The sequence below is a fragment of the Vigna radiata genome, chromosome 4, assembly GCF_000741045.1.
Source record: "Vigna radiata var. radiata cultivar VC1973A chromosome 4, Vradiata_ver6, whole genome shotgun sequence".
NCBI lineage: Eukaryota > Viridiplantae > Streptophyta > Magnoliopsida > Fabales > Fabaceae > Vigna > Vigna radiata.
In genome coordinates, this window is record NC_028354.1 from 20,065,614 (window position 1) to 20,081,212 (window position 15,599).

The 15,599-nt window shown below is 31.7% G+C and overlaps 2 protein-coding genes and 1 non-coding gene across 3 annotated transcripts; all 3 read left to right on the top strand.

The window, feature by feature from the left end:
• Positions 1 to 537: 537 nt before the first annotated feature.
• On the top strand, positions 538 to 9,828 carry LOC106759215 (lisH domain and HEAT repeat-containing protein KIAA1468 homolog). Its single transcript, XM_014642275.2, has 20 exons — positions 538 to 895; positions 1,460 to 1,609; positions 2,253 to 2,437; positions 3,264 to 3,371; positions 4,564 to 4,734; positions 4,822 to 5,388; positions 5,753 to 5,827; positions 5,904 to 6,032; positions 6,109 to 6,183; positions 6,272 to 6,481; positions 6,700 to 6,852; positions 6,956 to 7,170; positions 7,377 to 7,494; positions 7,608 to 7,740; positions 7,811 to 8,012; positions 8,095 to 8,200; positions 8,277 to 8,417; positions 8,511 to 8,634; positions 8,776 to 8,892; positions 9,053 to 9,828. Exons 1-20 carry the CDS (start codon positions 697 to 699, stop codon positions 9,430 to 9,432), a joined length of 3,558 nt encoding a protein of 1,185 aa, XP_014497761.1. The 5' UTR covers positions 538 to 696; the 3' UTR covers positions 9,433 to 9,828.
• A 3,509-nt stretch (positions 9,829 to 13,337) lies between these two features.
• Positions 13,338 to 13,963, top strand: LOC106759216 (probable non-specific lipid-transfer protein AKCS9). The gene has a single exon (XM_014642276.2). It carries the CDS (start codon positions 13,440 to 13,442, stop codon positions 13,725 to 13,727), a length of 288 nt encoding a protein of 95 aa, XP_014497762.1. The 5' UTR covers positions 13,338 to 13,439; the 3' UTR covers positions 13,728 to 13,963.
• A 611-nt stretch (positions 13,964 to 14,574) lies between these two features.
• On the top strand, positions 14,575 to 14,648 carry TRNAV-CAC. Its single transcript has one exon. It is a non-coding gene; the product is annotated as a tRNA-Val (tRNA).
• The last annotated feature ends 951 nt before the right edge of the window (positions 14,649 to 15,599 follow it).

The following is a 15,599-nucleotide window of genomic DNA, read 5'->3' on the forward strand; positions in this document are numbered from 1 at the left end:
TTGTCCCATCCAACACAACACGTTTAGTATTATTGGAATAAATTGGGTATCATCTAATTATTTATGGTAGTTTAGTAACCTTAGTATATATAAATAATACTATATACTAAGTTTATAAACAAAAATCTACAATAGAAATGGTAAATGACTTTATACGTAGTTCAGAGAATGACCACTTGTTAGGATCGACAAACTAGTCTTTCTTTTTAAACTACAGTATATTGACACCAACAAAATATTCTGTGAGAAATAAATGCCATAATTGTCATGGTTCTGAACTTTTAATCTGTACAATGATAGATTATTATTTTCGTATATACAGAACATATGTTTGGTTAATCATTATTTCTTAGGAAATTAATTCAATATTTTATCTAGAAAGGTTAAGCAAACAGATAATGTATGTATTATAAGTTTCTTTAACGTTAGAATTTGAAATATCAATCAATTTATTTATTTATTTTTTATTTATTTATTTTTATTTTTTTAATTTTTTTTATCAGTTCACGCTTACGCTGGTTGAGCAAAATAAAAAGAAAAATAAACACGTGAGATTTCGGCGCGGTAGCACAGTGTTGAAAGTTGAAAGCAGGACACGATCTGAGTCACAGTGTGGTGTTCAATTGAATGGCCTCAGATCAGAGAGTGAGCGATTGAGAGAGGGTTTTGATCTGAGGAATTGGGAAGAAGGAGAAAATGGACGTGGAAAGATCGTCGCTGTGCAATTGCGTGGTGAACTTTCTGTTGGAGGAGAATTACGTTCTCACGGCATTCGAGCTTCTTCACGAGCTTCTCGACGACGGCCGAGACGACCAAGCCATTCGCCTCAAACAGTACTTCTCCGATCCCTCTCTCTTCCCTCCCGATCTCATCTCTCGCCTCAGCTCTCTCCGAGGTTGTTTTTCGCTCTTTTCAATTTGCTCTAAATGAATTCTGTAAGGCACACACCTTCACTGCTGCAATTTACGTTTTCTGATTGCCGGCTCGTTCTGCTGCTGGTAAACTATAGGAATATGTATGTGTGTATGCACGTATGGATGGATTATTATCTCATTCTAGTGAATGATATGTCTTTTGTGCTTGTGGAATTTTTCGAGAGTTAGAATAGATCTTTAAAACTGAAAACAATGATATGCGTGGTTGATTAGAAGAGAGTTTTAATTTGGAATTGAGGAAACAGAAGTAGAGGTCAAGAATAATTGCGGTCTTTTTTGTGGGAGATTAGAATACTAATTAAGTCATTCTCGAGTACATGTGACATTTAGGTATGGATTAAATTGGTATATCGAATGTACCGGTTCATTTTATGCGAAATACACTTTTGATTTCGTTAATATGGACTTTGGTTTTGTCTATTGTGCAATATACGGGGAGTTGAGCTCCGTAAAGCATATATATTCTATCCATTACTTATGAGCTATGATATACTGTCTTCTTGATTTTCATTCTTGCAATGCAGTGGCTGATGCTCAAACTTTGTTGGAAGAGAAAGAAGCAGCAGTAGAAAAGTTAGCTATCAGTGATTATGAATTGCGTTTGGCTCAAGAAGACATCTTAAAACTCAGGAGTGAGTTGCAGAAGAAGGCAGAAAACCTTAATGAACTAAATGGTATTTTTTTTTTCTTTTCAAGATATTGATTATTTTTAAGTTTTGTTATTGAACTGGCCTTCAATGTCATACATTCCTTACATTAAAATATGTATGATTCTGTTGGTTGCCTTTACTTATGACAGTTTTTTGACTTCTCACCATCTTCCACTAATAACACGATTTGGCATGGAGAGAGTATTCAATGAAGTTACTTAAAAATTTGTTTTCATATTGTGTAAGAAATGGTAGTCTGCATTCAAAAGGTTGTAGATGACAAGTGGAACAAAGAATAGTGGGCTGGTGCAAGTTTTGGAAGAACTAATGAAGTTATCGCAAGACTGAGTGACTTGCAGTTACCTACATTTAAATCTGTTGCAAATAATACTGCTACATTACTGAGTATCAATTCTAATTTAATTTTTGTTAATATCTTCTCAAAATCAATATTTTGCAGAAACAAACCCATTTATAGTTTGTTGACACCCACTACATTTAGTCTTATAAGGCAATTTGGCTTTGTAGGAGATATCTTGCACGCTACATCCAGCTCTTCTTTATTTCTCCTCTTTTGTAAATTCTTCTTTTTTGTTAAAATATAGTATAGCTCGAAATACTTGAGATTTTCTCTTAATTTATTCTTCAATGCTTTTCTTTTTTGAAGCAGCTGCTACATTAAGTGGAGATGTTTCAGTGAATGGTGGGCAGAAAATTGAACAAAAGAAGAAATCTTTCTTCACCGATTTGGGTCCATTAAAAGAAACAGAACGTCAAGATCTTAACTGTGCTGTAAAGGAGTATTTGCTTTTAGCTGGATACCGTCTTACTGCAATGACATTTTATGAAGAGGTTGGCATTATCTTGCCCCCCTCTGTGATTTTGTGATTCCCCCAATATGTTTTTTCTTGTTTTCTTTTCGTAGGATTTCAGTTTTGGACATTTTTGGTTTGTAATTGGGAAATAAAGTGGTGGCACTGGCAGCAACGGTAGTTGCTTTGTTATGGACCATGAGGCATGAGGAATTAGTCTCAGTCACATCATGAATTAAAATGATGGTTCTACACTAAACTTTTCCTATTAAACTTAACCAACGGGTATAAAAATCAGAGGGCAGCAGTCTTATCCATATGCTATATAAGGGAATAAAATGAAACCCATAAGTAACTTGAAGCGACTAGCTAGATGAGGTTGCAATTTCATTGAGATTTATGGGTCCTGTTTTATTTTCTTTCGGTTTTATGATGGAATATTTTTGTCATTTTATCTCCTTTTCATTGAATATCCTGCTTTATCTGTGCTGTTTCCCCCAAGAAACTAAAACGGAAGCTAAAGGAGATTTGTGTTCTTTTTTTTATGTTCCTTCAAGATGTGTCCAACAATAATGTGTTATGATATATTCCTTCAAAGACTTAATGGCAAAGAAGAAGAGAGATTTGGAATAATAATATAGGATTGATATTGTGTGTGTGTGTGTGGTATATGTCAAAGATCTTGTTGAATTTAGAGAGGGAAGAAGGAGAAAGAAAGAAGATGTTTTATAGGGTACTCAACGAGAATTTCTAATTATATTTGGTGGACATGTTTATGAAAAGTCAGTATGCCACATTTTGTTTGCCTGGGCATTTCTTAGGCCTAACTTTAGCACTAATTTAATCTGCTGTAACTGTTGCTGTAGGTTACAGATCAGGATTTGGACAATTGGCACAACACACCAGCATCTGTACCTGATGCCTTACGGCATTATTATTATCACTATCTTTCATCAACATCAGAGGCTGCTGAGGTAATTTTTTTAATTGTGATTGTATCAGAATGTTTGTCATTGCATGCTAACTGGTGCTGAGATTTTAATCAAGAAAAAATGATGCTGAGAAATTGTCTGACATATTTTATGGCTATGCTTTCTGCTTGACTTTTTAATCTTAAGTTTTGTGGGTTTTATATCATGTACCATGAATTTGTAGTTTTATGTGTGCCTTTTCCTTCTTCTACAATTATGTTAGTTTCTGCTGATGATTGGTGTTTAAGTGATAGGCCTTGTATTATTAGTTTATGGTTAAAATTAGTATGAGTGGGGCATGTGTTTACAACTCGCCTACTTATTTTTATGATCTGTCAGTTTTGAAACTATAATCCAAACTTTAAAACTTGAGGTTTCAAACATCTCAGGGTTTTCTTTAATACATGAATTCTATATGTTATCTGGTGTCGACCAACTATCCCAAATGCTGTTAGGTTTTCAAAGGTACATGGTTGGTGTAACTTCTCATCTAACTAGATGATTGATTTTCAAGTTGAATTGATCAGTCTGCATGGATTTTAAAATTTTGGCCGGACATATTTGAAAATGTTGTTTGCCATTATCTACAGATCTTTCAGTGATGTTGGAACTGAGTTTACTATGGATTAATAGAGAAAACCTCAGAACAGCATTATGATTACGACGCCAATATGATGAAAGTGTAGCAATTGATAAAGGAAACAAAAATAGCAGGAACACAAGCCAAGAAATTTCCCCTTTCCCATTTCTCCCTTCTTCCCTTATCACCCACAGCCACCAACTTTACCAACATGCTTCTTGCACCTGTTGCCAATCTGCAAGTTTGTTATTGCTAAAATAAATCCATTTTTAGCCCTCACCCGCATAGGAATGTCTAGCAGATTTGTTTTGATAATTATGACTTCTGAGGCTTGATAATCTTCTCTCCTTTTTTGTAGTCTCTTTTCTCTAAAGAACTAGTTCTGTAAAGACATGTTTTTTAGAGGAAGTATTTCATTTGCAATAAAATTTAATTTAAGAATTCCTGCTCTTAGTAGGTGGAATTTATTCTCTTTATATTTTGGAGGCATTGGTTATTTTGAATTGACTTTTATTTGTTCTTTTAAGATTTAGGTAAATATTTTTACCAAATTAATCCTATAATGTTCATTGCAAGTCACTGTTTCTGCTGAATCAAACATGGATGCTAATGCAGGAAAAATTTTCCCTACTTAGAGAAAATGAAACGTTGCTGAATGCAAATAAGAGTCTAAATCAAGAAAATGAGAACTTGTCGAAGAACAAAGATTTGGCCGATGCTCAAATAGTAACGTTAACTAAGTCCTTGGATGCAATGCAGAAGGATCTTAAAGACAAAGAGAAGCAGGTAATGCCTTCTTATATTTAAACGAAGCTTACAAACAATATCTATATTTTCAAATAAAGATATTGATATAATAATTTAACTTTTCAGGTGCACGTTTTGAAGCAATCCTTGGAGCACCAAAGAAAGGAACTCAATGATTGCAGAGCTGAGATCACTTCCCTGAAAATGCATACGGAAGGGTCTCACTTGGGAAATAATCTAGTTGTCAGTGACACTGATAATGTTCAATCTGAATCTCTGGAGAAGTACAAGGAAGAAATTAAGAAATTGCTGAAGGAAAATGAATTGTTGAAGGAAAAAAACATAAAAGCTCCTGAATCTGAAAATTTTGTTGGTTCTGAAAATGGAAATTTGATGACTGATGATAAAGCAGTTGAGATTCATGAAGACCGAGGTGAAGTCTCTAACAGGGTTGATGTGGATTTGGGTGTTGAGCACAACGGAAATGCTCAATCACCAGTTGTTCAGACTCTTAATCAGTATGCCGATAAACGTGAGGATACATTGCCTGAGCTATTTCATCCTGCAGATACAAACAGTGTTGTTGAAAATATAAAAAACGTCTCTGAACAAAATGTTGGACTACAAGCAGTGGATAGCAGCTTACTTGTAAAACCAGACAGTGTGAATGATGAAGCAATATCCGAAAGGACAGTAAGTTCATTGTACTCTTGATTTGGGGAAATCCTTAAACATCATTAATTGGTTTCATATTGCTTACCTTTTTGAATTAGTGAGCCTGAATAAATGATGTTAAGTTTTGGTCAGGACGTAGGACTTGTTCATGTTAAAAAGGGTGAACTAGGTAGCAATACTGTTGCTGGTCTCCATTGCCAGTTCTATAGTGACTCTGAAAATTATTAAGATAAAAAACCTCTCCCACTTTATACAAAAAAAATAAAAAGGAGGAAGAGTCAGGATGACTAAATTTTTACCGAAAGAGTTCTTTGACTAAGTTATTATGTAATTTCATTATTTTTTTTCTTATATATATATATATATATTTGAATTTTAACAGGGTTTAGGAACCATTCAGATACTTGCAGATGCTTTGCCAAAAATTGTTCCTTATGTCTTGATCAACCATAGAGAGGTTTGCTTCTTCTCCATACCTTTATTTAACTTATTTACTGTACAATATTGGCTGCGTCAATTTTCTTTGTTTGCAGGAGCTCCTTCCCCTAATAATGTGTGCAATTGAGCGTCACCCAGATAGCAGCACTCGAGATTCTTTGACCCACACATTGTTTAATTTAATAAAGCGTCCTGATGAACAACAAAGACGAATAATAATGGATGTATGTTGTGATTTTTTCTTAATTTGTTCCAATGAATGATTGAGTGCAATTTAGAATTTAACTGTTGTTGTTTCAGGCATGTGTCAGCCTTGCAAAAAATGTTGGAGAGATGAGAACAGAAACAGAATTGCTTCCGCAGTGTTGGGAACAAGTATATTGTAGCCTCTATTTTCAACCTACTCTTTGCCATTCTGAATTTGGAGCAAGGTTTTCAATTTTTTAATTATTATGATTTTTAGATCAGTCACACGTATGAGGAGCGTAGACTGCTTGTTGCTCAATCATGTGGAGAGCTTGCAGATTTTGTACGGCCAGAGATTCGAGATTCTCTTATTTTATCCATTGTACAGCAACTAATAGAAGATTCTGCTAGTGTAGTTCGTGAGGCTGCTGCTCGTAATCTGGCCATGCTTCTTCCACTTTTCCCAAACATAGATAAATATTTCAAGGTCAGCCTCACTATATTTGCTTCGAGGCAATCATGGAGAAGGTTTCTGACTTGAGACTTGGCTACAATGTAAGCTCTAGAACAGGTTGTCAAGACATGGTCTAGGGAATGGAGCCTTTTACCATTACCATAATATGACATTAATTTCTAAAAACAAAAAGAATAATAATTATAATAAAGATTAAAAGTTGCTCCAAGTCTGTATTTTTTTCTGTATAGGTGGAGGATATGATGTTTCAATTGGTGTGCGACCTATCAGGAGTGGTGGTGGAAACAGCTCTTACGGAATTGGTTCCTGCAGTTTTGAAGTGGGGAAACAAATTAGATCATGTTTTGAGAGTTTTGCTTTCTCATATTACAAACTCTGCCCTGGTATTTGTTTGACTTTGTAATGTCATTCCACCCTTGTTTCTAAGCATTTCATTCTTGATTAGTACTATTTTTCTAAAGTGGAAATCATTGCCCCAATCTGCAGCGTTGCCCACCTCTTTCTGGGGTTGAAGGATCTGTTGAGTCAAATCTTCGTGTCTTGGGTGAAAGAGAACGCTGGAATATAGATATTCTTTTGAGAATGCTGACAGAATTGCTTGCTTTGGTGCACAAGAAAGTAATTGAGACATGCCCCTTTTCATTCACTCCAGAAACGAACCAAGCTGTGCTGTCTACTGCTTTGCTTGAATTGTATGCTAGGTAAGCTTAGCTAGGATGGCTCATGCCAATGACCTATAGTCTTTAAGTCACATCCTACCATCTGAGTGATTCATGTTGAAATCTTTATGCTATTATGCATTCTTCAGGACATGCCTAGCACTTTTCCATACACTGCTGAGGATAAACTTTGTATGACTGCACTGTCTAAACTGTTACTGATCCTGAATGGTTCCCATTTTTGTTAGGGGGCAAGTTGAATGGGATGCCTTTGAATGGATGCATGTTGAGTGTTTTCCTAATTTGATACAACTAGCGTGCCTGTTACCTCAGAAAGAAGATAATTTAAGAAGTCGAATTTCAAAGGTCACTTACCTCTCTTTTGAAGTTTTATAATTAATTATTTTGTAAGACTTCTTATCAAAGTTTGATTATAATTATATCTGAGCTTTTACTTACATTACTCATTTTGAATGCAGTTTCTGATAGTTGTTTCTGAAAGTTTTGGGGATTCCTATAATACATGCATAATGCTACCAGTATTTTTAATAGCAATTGGAGATGATGCTGATTTAGCATTTTTACCCACTTCCATCCATTCAAAAATTAGAGGTATTTGATAATTCAATATATTTGTGATTTTTTTGACATAATTACTATGTATTTGACTTTTCACTTGCAGGTTTGAGACCAAGATCTGCTGTCGCCGCTAGGCTCTCTACAATGTGTGTCCTTCCCCTTCTACTGGCTGGGGTTTTGGGTGCGCCTGGAAAACATGAACAATTAGCTAAATATTTGAGGAAGCTGCTACTTGAAGATAATTCCGTGCATAATCCATCAGCCAAGCACATTCCTGAGATTGTTAATGCTATCCGCTTCATTTGGTAATATTTTAGAACCATAAACATTCTTAAAATTTATTGTATTGTTTTTCAACGCTCATAATGAGCATTCTGTGTAATGCAGCATATATGAAGAAAACCATGGAATGATAGTTAATATATTATGGGAGATGGTTGTCAGCTCAAATGCGAGCATGAAAATAAATGCTGCTAAGCTATTGAAAGTTATTGTAAGCTTATGCTTCCTTAACACCTGGTTGCATCTCATACAATTGCCAAAACTTACACTGCGGTATTCATTCGCAGGTGCCATACATTGATGCAAAGGTTGCTTCAACTCATGTTTTGCCTGCCCTAGTTACTCTTGGATCTGACCAAAATCTAAATGTTAAGTATGCTAGCATAGATGCATTTGGTGCTGTGGCTCAACACTTCAAAAATGAGATGGTAATCATTACTAATATTTCTCCCTGTTTTCTGATTAAATTATGATGTCATGCTCCTCGTTTCAAATTGCTGATCAAATAAAATATCTTCCAGATTGTTGACAAGATACGCGTTCAAATGGATGCTTTTCTTGAAGATGGTTCCCATGAAGCTACTATTGCTGTTATTCGCGCATTGGTGGTTGCCGTTCCACATACAACTGAAAGACTTAGAGATTATATCCTTAACCTTGTTTCTAAATAAATTATGGTTGGAAAAAGTGCTTGGTGTCAACCATAGTCTCATTTACCTAGTTTCTCGTATTTTGTTGGCCTCCAAGATCTCTGAATTTTTGCTGTTTCTCTTTAACTTGACATACATCTTTTGTCCAAGATTTCCCAACTTACAGCTACGCCAAACTCAGCAAGTGATTTGATGCGTCGGCGGGAGCGAGCCAATGCATTTTGTGAGGCAATCCGAGCTCTCGATGCTACAGGTTTCATTTAAAAATTCTACTAATTTTTTGTCCACAAACACTGTTTAGCTATTTTTATTGTTGACATAGTGTTTTACACCCTTGAGCTAGCATACGACTTTCAATTTTCCGTGGAAAAATTGTTTTACTGATTCTTTACATCTCATTGCTTGTCTTGTAGATCTTCCTGCAAACGGTATTCGGGATTCCTTCCTGCCTGCTATACAGAATCTCTTGAAAGACCCAGATGCACTGGATCCAGCACACAAAGAAGCCCTTGAAATTATTATGAAGGAAAGATCAGGAGGAACTTTTGAGACTATTAGTAAGGTGATGGGTGCTCATATTGGCCTTCCATCATCAGTCACCAGCTTCTTTGGTGAGGGTGGGTTACTCGGAAAGAAAGAAACCGCAGAGCTATCATCAGAAGCTACCGTGTCTCCCAAAGCCGCTTCACCATCGCCGGTAGAAGATACTAGATTTAAGCGCATAATGATGGGAAATTTCAGCGAGATGCTTCGTGGCAAGGCAAAGGCTCCAGAAGAAGGTCACAATCAATAAGATGTATTTCTGCATGCTAATTTACAAACAACAACGAAGATTTGTCCCAATAGGTAAGATTGACCACTGTTGTTTCCTAAATATTAAAACAAAATATTTTTCAGTCTTTTCTTTAGATAGAAGAGGAAAATATAGATAAATATTTTACTGCAGGATTGTCGTATTTTTGCTGTGTAATGATCTATTATGAATTTATTAGGCATGTGTCAGGAACCAGAGAGATTTGAATGAGCACGCTAGATTTGTGAATTATTCAATGAATTATCGTATGACTGATGTTTAATTTTGTACTGATATTTTAAGGAATGGGAGAGAAAGAACATTCTAAGAACTCAACTGGTTCTCTCGGCGTATTGTTTGATGTTAATACACAATGTTAGAAACAATTTCACTTTAGTTTCTTTTTGTTGAACGAATTGTGGTTAGAAGAACTTGTGACTCATTGCGAAGCTGATCCTAATGATAATTGCGTTTAAGTTTGAACAACTCAATTTGGTAATGTAATTTGGTGTCGGTTTAGCCTCCAAAACAGCCAAGAAAGATGGCAAGAAGAAAATGTAACTAAAACGTTAATTAAACATAAACATCAAGATAACTTTTTTTTAGATTGGACAGTATTTGCAAGGATTTACAGTATATTCAAGTCAAATATTTTGCACTAGTTTTTAATCGTGTAAGGATAAAAAGACTGGTATTTTTTATATTATATACAATTTTAATGTATGATAATTATTAATTCAAAAAGTTAAAACATATTTTCTTATTTTTATCTTTACAGATAAAACTTTTGTTTATGATATACTCAACATTTATTTTATAATTATTAAATGTTATAATATAAAAAAGTTAAGGTAAAAATAAACAAATTATAAGTTCTAAGGAAAAAATAATTTAGTTTATAAAAATACAACATTGAAAACAAATTATATGAAAGAATTAAAAAATATATATAATCACCTTATTTATATTAAATAAAAGATATATTACTTAATGAAATTATGTGTTTAAAATTATAATTATTTTAATTTGAAATATTTTTCACTTTAATTATATTAGTTATTATTTTTCCTTATTTTTAGCTTTAATCTTACACAGTTAGCAATATTTTTTTTTTTAAAAAAAGTTTGAAAATAATAGAAGTAAAACTAGAAGAAAACTTTTGTCATTGTTATATTTTTAATTATTGAAACATATTCAAATCTGGAAGTTATTTAAAATTGATTCAATAAAAATTCATATAGTTTTTAGAGTAAAGTGTGAGGTATACCAAACAACATATCTTTTTGGTTATTAAATTAATTTCATCCTCACTTTATAGTGATGCATCCTTCATGCAATATCTTTCTCTTCTACATCATTTTCACCTTCACCGACAACACACCATACGGAATCTTTGAAATAATTTAATTGTGTCTTGAATTCGAAACTCTTTATTTTCCGTCTTTTCCAAAATTGTTCTTCACCGTCAAACTTTCCTTTGTGCAGGGTAAGATTCTTTATCCATTTTATACATTCTTACATATGTTTTCAATTTTACTTTCCTGAGAACACAAACAACAAAAGATAAGGGAAATTACTTCTATCACATTATTATTTTATTTTTTATTCACTTCTAAAATTTTATAATTTATTCAGAAGTCATATTTTATATATTTCTTTTGTCTTATAATTACGTGCATTTATAATTTACTCGCTTATTTATCTATACCAACTTGAAAATGAATTATCAAATACATAACCAATTTTTATAACTTTTTAGAAAAATCCTAAGGGCCCATTCCCCTGGCATGGCACACGTATTCATGCATACATTAATATGGATTTCTAAAATTGAATAGCTTAGTCGGAAGCACAGTATCTGTAACTAATCCTCACAGCAATGTCTAACTGCTAACCACTTCCTTGTCTTCTTCATAAATACACTTATATTTATTAAACTAATATATATATATATATATATATATATATATATATATATTTATCTATTTTTATCTTAAAATGGGATTTCAATTATGTGAGTCTTTTGTGTGTGGAGAATGTTGATACATGTGGGTGGAAGAAAGAAAAAAAAGAAGAAAGAGTTCAAATCTTTAAGCTACAATATTGCACTCGTTTATTCCAATTTTTGTATTTTCAATCCACGAAAGACCTTCTAATTTCATGCATGTTTTTAAATATTATTATCAAGCAAAATTCAACATAATTTTTCTTTTATGACATGTATATATCAATAGCCAAATAAGCATGTTTAATTATTCAATCAATTTTAACATTGTTCACAATTAGGACCTAATTGGAGTATTTTAACCTAATTTGAAACTCAATTGAAATAAAAACCTAAGTAAAGATCAATTTAAAACATTCTAACAATAATTGAAATTAAACGATTAATTTAATGAATTGATTCTTCATAAAAAAAATTCATAGTGTATTATCTTCAGATAAGGAATAAAATAACTAATATCATTTAAATTTTCTGATTAATTTTTTGTTTCTCCTGGCCATTAATTTAATAAACACATTTTCATTTGACTAGTGTCTTAAAAGTTGTTGCCTTAAAAAATAAAAGAGAAGTTTCTATGGTAACATGTAAAACGAAATACTCTTCTATAGTTTCTAAATATAGTATTATATAATAATATAAAAGGGTGATAAAAATGGTATAGAATACATAAATTCTTTTGTGACAGATGAAAAATAAGATATGCTACGTTATCATCCAACTGTGATGATTTAACGGTTAGGTTTTCAAATTATGAATATCCTATCAAGTATAACTTTTAATCTAATCATATACGCTCCCTCTTATTAGTATATCAAAGTTTGTTTCCCTGTAAAAGTTGACATACTTCAAGATTTAAACCACTAAAACATTTTCTTAAAAACCAAAATCAAAACCAAAACATATCAAATTCTATTTTAAGAATACTAATTTAATAAAATTAAGGTTTAATATGTCCTTATATTTGTTAATTTAATTTAATGTGAGATTCATTTATTTTATATTTGTTAATTTAATTTAATGTGAGATTCATTTATTTTAAATTTTCAATGTGACAACTTTTAAATTGTTAACGGTTAAATGTCAATAAATTACATGATGATTAGTTGATGTGACCATTTAAACGATTGATTAAATTTTATAAATATAAATCATTATGTGTTTAAATAATTAAATGAGTCAAAAATTGTCATGTAATTCACTTATTACTCACGTCAACACTTAATCATTAACAATTTAGATGTTATCATAAAATATGAAATTAAAGACTACATTAAATATTTTAAACCTAAAATTAAAAAAAAAAGAACAGTAAGAAATTGTAAATTTAACTCATCCTTAACAAAATATTAACATTACCGTAAAAAAATCTATATACCAAACAACATCTGAAATAAATAACCATAAAAACAGTTACTTAGAAATCCCACCTCGGAATTACATTAAGTATAGATCTGAGTGTGTGATTTTGATAGTACTCATGAAACATGTAGGGTCCATTGCATTGAAATTAAGGTTAATCTTACAGTACTCTTACACACAGAAGGCACTAGCGAATAACACCAAATGAAAAGAATTTTCTTTAACAACTTTTTTTTTTAACGAATACATGATAGTTTATGATTGATTTGTTTCATGAGATTCACGATACATTATGATTGATTTGTTTAATGAGATCACGATAGTATTCTGTTGTTAAAAAATTGTTAAAATGTATCTTTAAAATACCTACAAATCTGCGGTGGTGTTAATGCAAAATAATTGTGAGAAGTATCATCCCAACGCTCCTTCCATTAATGTTGTGGGTCATTCCCACTCACATCCCACCAATATACAATCCATCATTATTAATTGAAACCAAACCACTTTCTCTTCTTCACTTCTTATATATATATATAACTCTTCCACTGCCACATTTTTCAGTGTCAGTGTTAGTGTGTGAGTCACTCAGTTCACCATTAACGAGTTAACTTCTCTTCTTCTGTTGTGTTCTCGTTTTAGCAAGATGACGATGAAAAAGTCCGTTGTGTGTGCAGTGGTGCTTGTGGCACTCCTTCTGATCGATGTGGGACCTCTGGCTCAGGCTGTTACTTGCTCCGCAGTCCAGTTAGCACCGTGTGCTCCGGCAATCACTTCCGCCAGTCGACCCTCACCTGTTTGCTGTACGAAGCTGAAGGAGCAAAAACCATGCTTATGTGGTTACCTCAAAGACCCCAACCTTAAGCAGTATGTCAATTCTCCTAATGCCAAAAAGGTCCTTAGTGCTTGTGGGGTTACCTACCCAAGTTGCTAAATACGCACACAAATTTAATAACACGCTTTAATTTATACTCATGCTTTGTGTGTATAAATTAAGCTTGCTCTACGTTTCTGTCGTATTATACGTTGCTGTCTTTGGATGTGTTGTAAGAGTTCTACAGCTGAATATGGTGTATACACTATTAGTATACATGTTGTATTCACCAGGGAATCATCTATATCTGTCTTCACACCTATAAATAAAGAACTACTGATGTTCAGAGTGGCATATATCTTCTTTTATATCCCCTCATTTTCATTCTTAAAATATTTAACAAATAAATTTTAAATTTAATATAATTTAATTTGTAAAATAAAATTTTACCTTAATTTATATATTATAAAATTAACTTATCTAATTACTATAAAAAAATACTTTCATAAAAATGTATTTAACTTTTAATTTTCCAACAGTTGTGAATCATATTAAGAGTTATCAATTTAATTTAATTACAACAAATCATATTACAGAAATTATCAATATGATTTAATTACAAGAAATTATAATATGTTCACAAATTACACTTATATTCTAATTAAATCATTGAATTGATTTCTATTATTAATTGAAAATGTTTATATAATTAAGTTATTAAATTAAATTGCTTTGATTAGATATTTGATCTTTTCAGTTTTTTTTTTTTTATAATTATGTCTCTGGATATAAAACCGTTTTATATAATTAGATTTTAGCAATTTTAAGTCTTCAAAAACTAATACTAGAGATATAATATTTTTAGTTTATATATGGAATTAAGATATCTATTTAAAATACTTAATTTTACACAATGATGAAAAACATATATTACTAAATGTATGGTTTACAAAACACACTTGAAATTGTCTGGGTGGTGTAGTTGGTTATCACGCTAGTCTCACACACTAGAGGTCCCCGGTTCGAACCCGGGCTCAGACATGATTATTTTATACAATTTCATCTTCTAAGAATTTAATTTATATTTTTTAAAAATGCACTATTTTCTTAACATTATCATTTTCATGCATCATTTCACGTTCATCAAATAATTTCCTCTGAAGATAATCAAATAATAAATATAAACTCTATTTTTCAAGAGAAATCTAAACTCTAATAAATATAAATTGTGAGATCACGGTGGTGTTTTTCATAATTAAGATAATGTTAATATAGTATTGGTGGTGTGAAAATAATCTGATATTAATAATACAAGAATGATGGTAATAATAATTAATAAAACCTATAACAGTGTGATGAAAATAATATGTGATGATTGCATAGAAATGATGATGATAGTGCATTTGATCGTGATAGAGACAGTTTCATCTAATTAATTTTTAATCAGTTTTTTCTATTAAATAAAAATTTTCAGTGTACGAAAAGATAAAATAAACAATAGATGAAATAAAGTTTTGTGGATCAGCGTATAATTGATTATAATATTTAAGATATTTATGTATGCTGCAAATTTAATAGAATGAAGATTCATTGCACTTTCGGATAAACCTTGAGTTATTATTATTATTATTATTATTACAATGCCTAAATGTTTCTTATTTGTCTAAAAAAATATTTGCGTAGTCGATTTCTTATGAGAAAAATGTGTTTCTTATTCCCATATTTTTCGTCAAATTTTATTTTGATTTTATAATTTCCCGTATTGATGATTTTTTATAAAAATATACGAATTTAGTCATTACCTCAACTTCATTAAATATCATTAAATATATGTATGAAATAAATACTAAAATCAAATATTTGAAAAAATTTATAAAAATAATTCATCAATTTAAAAATAGATAAGACAAAAACACTTTAGATTTTTATTATCTGTTGCCCTTAACTTTAAATAACCAACTTATATATATATATATATATATATATATATAT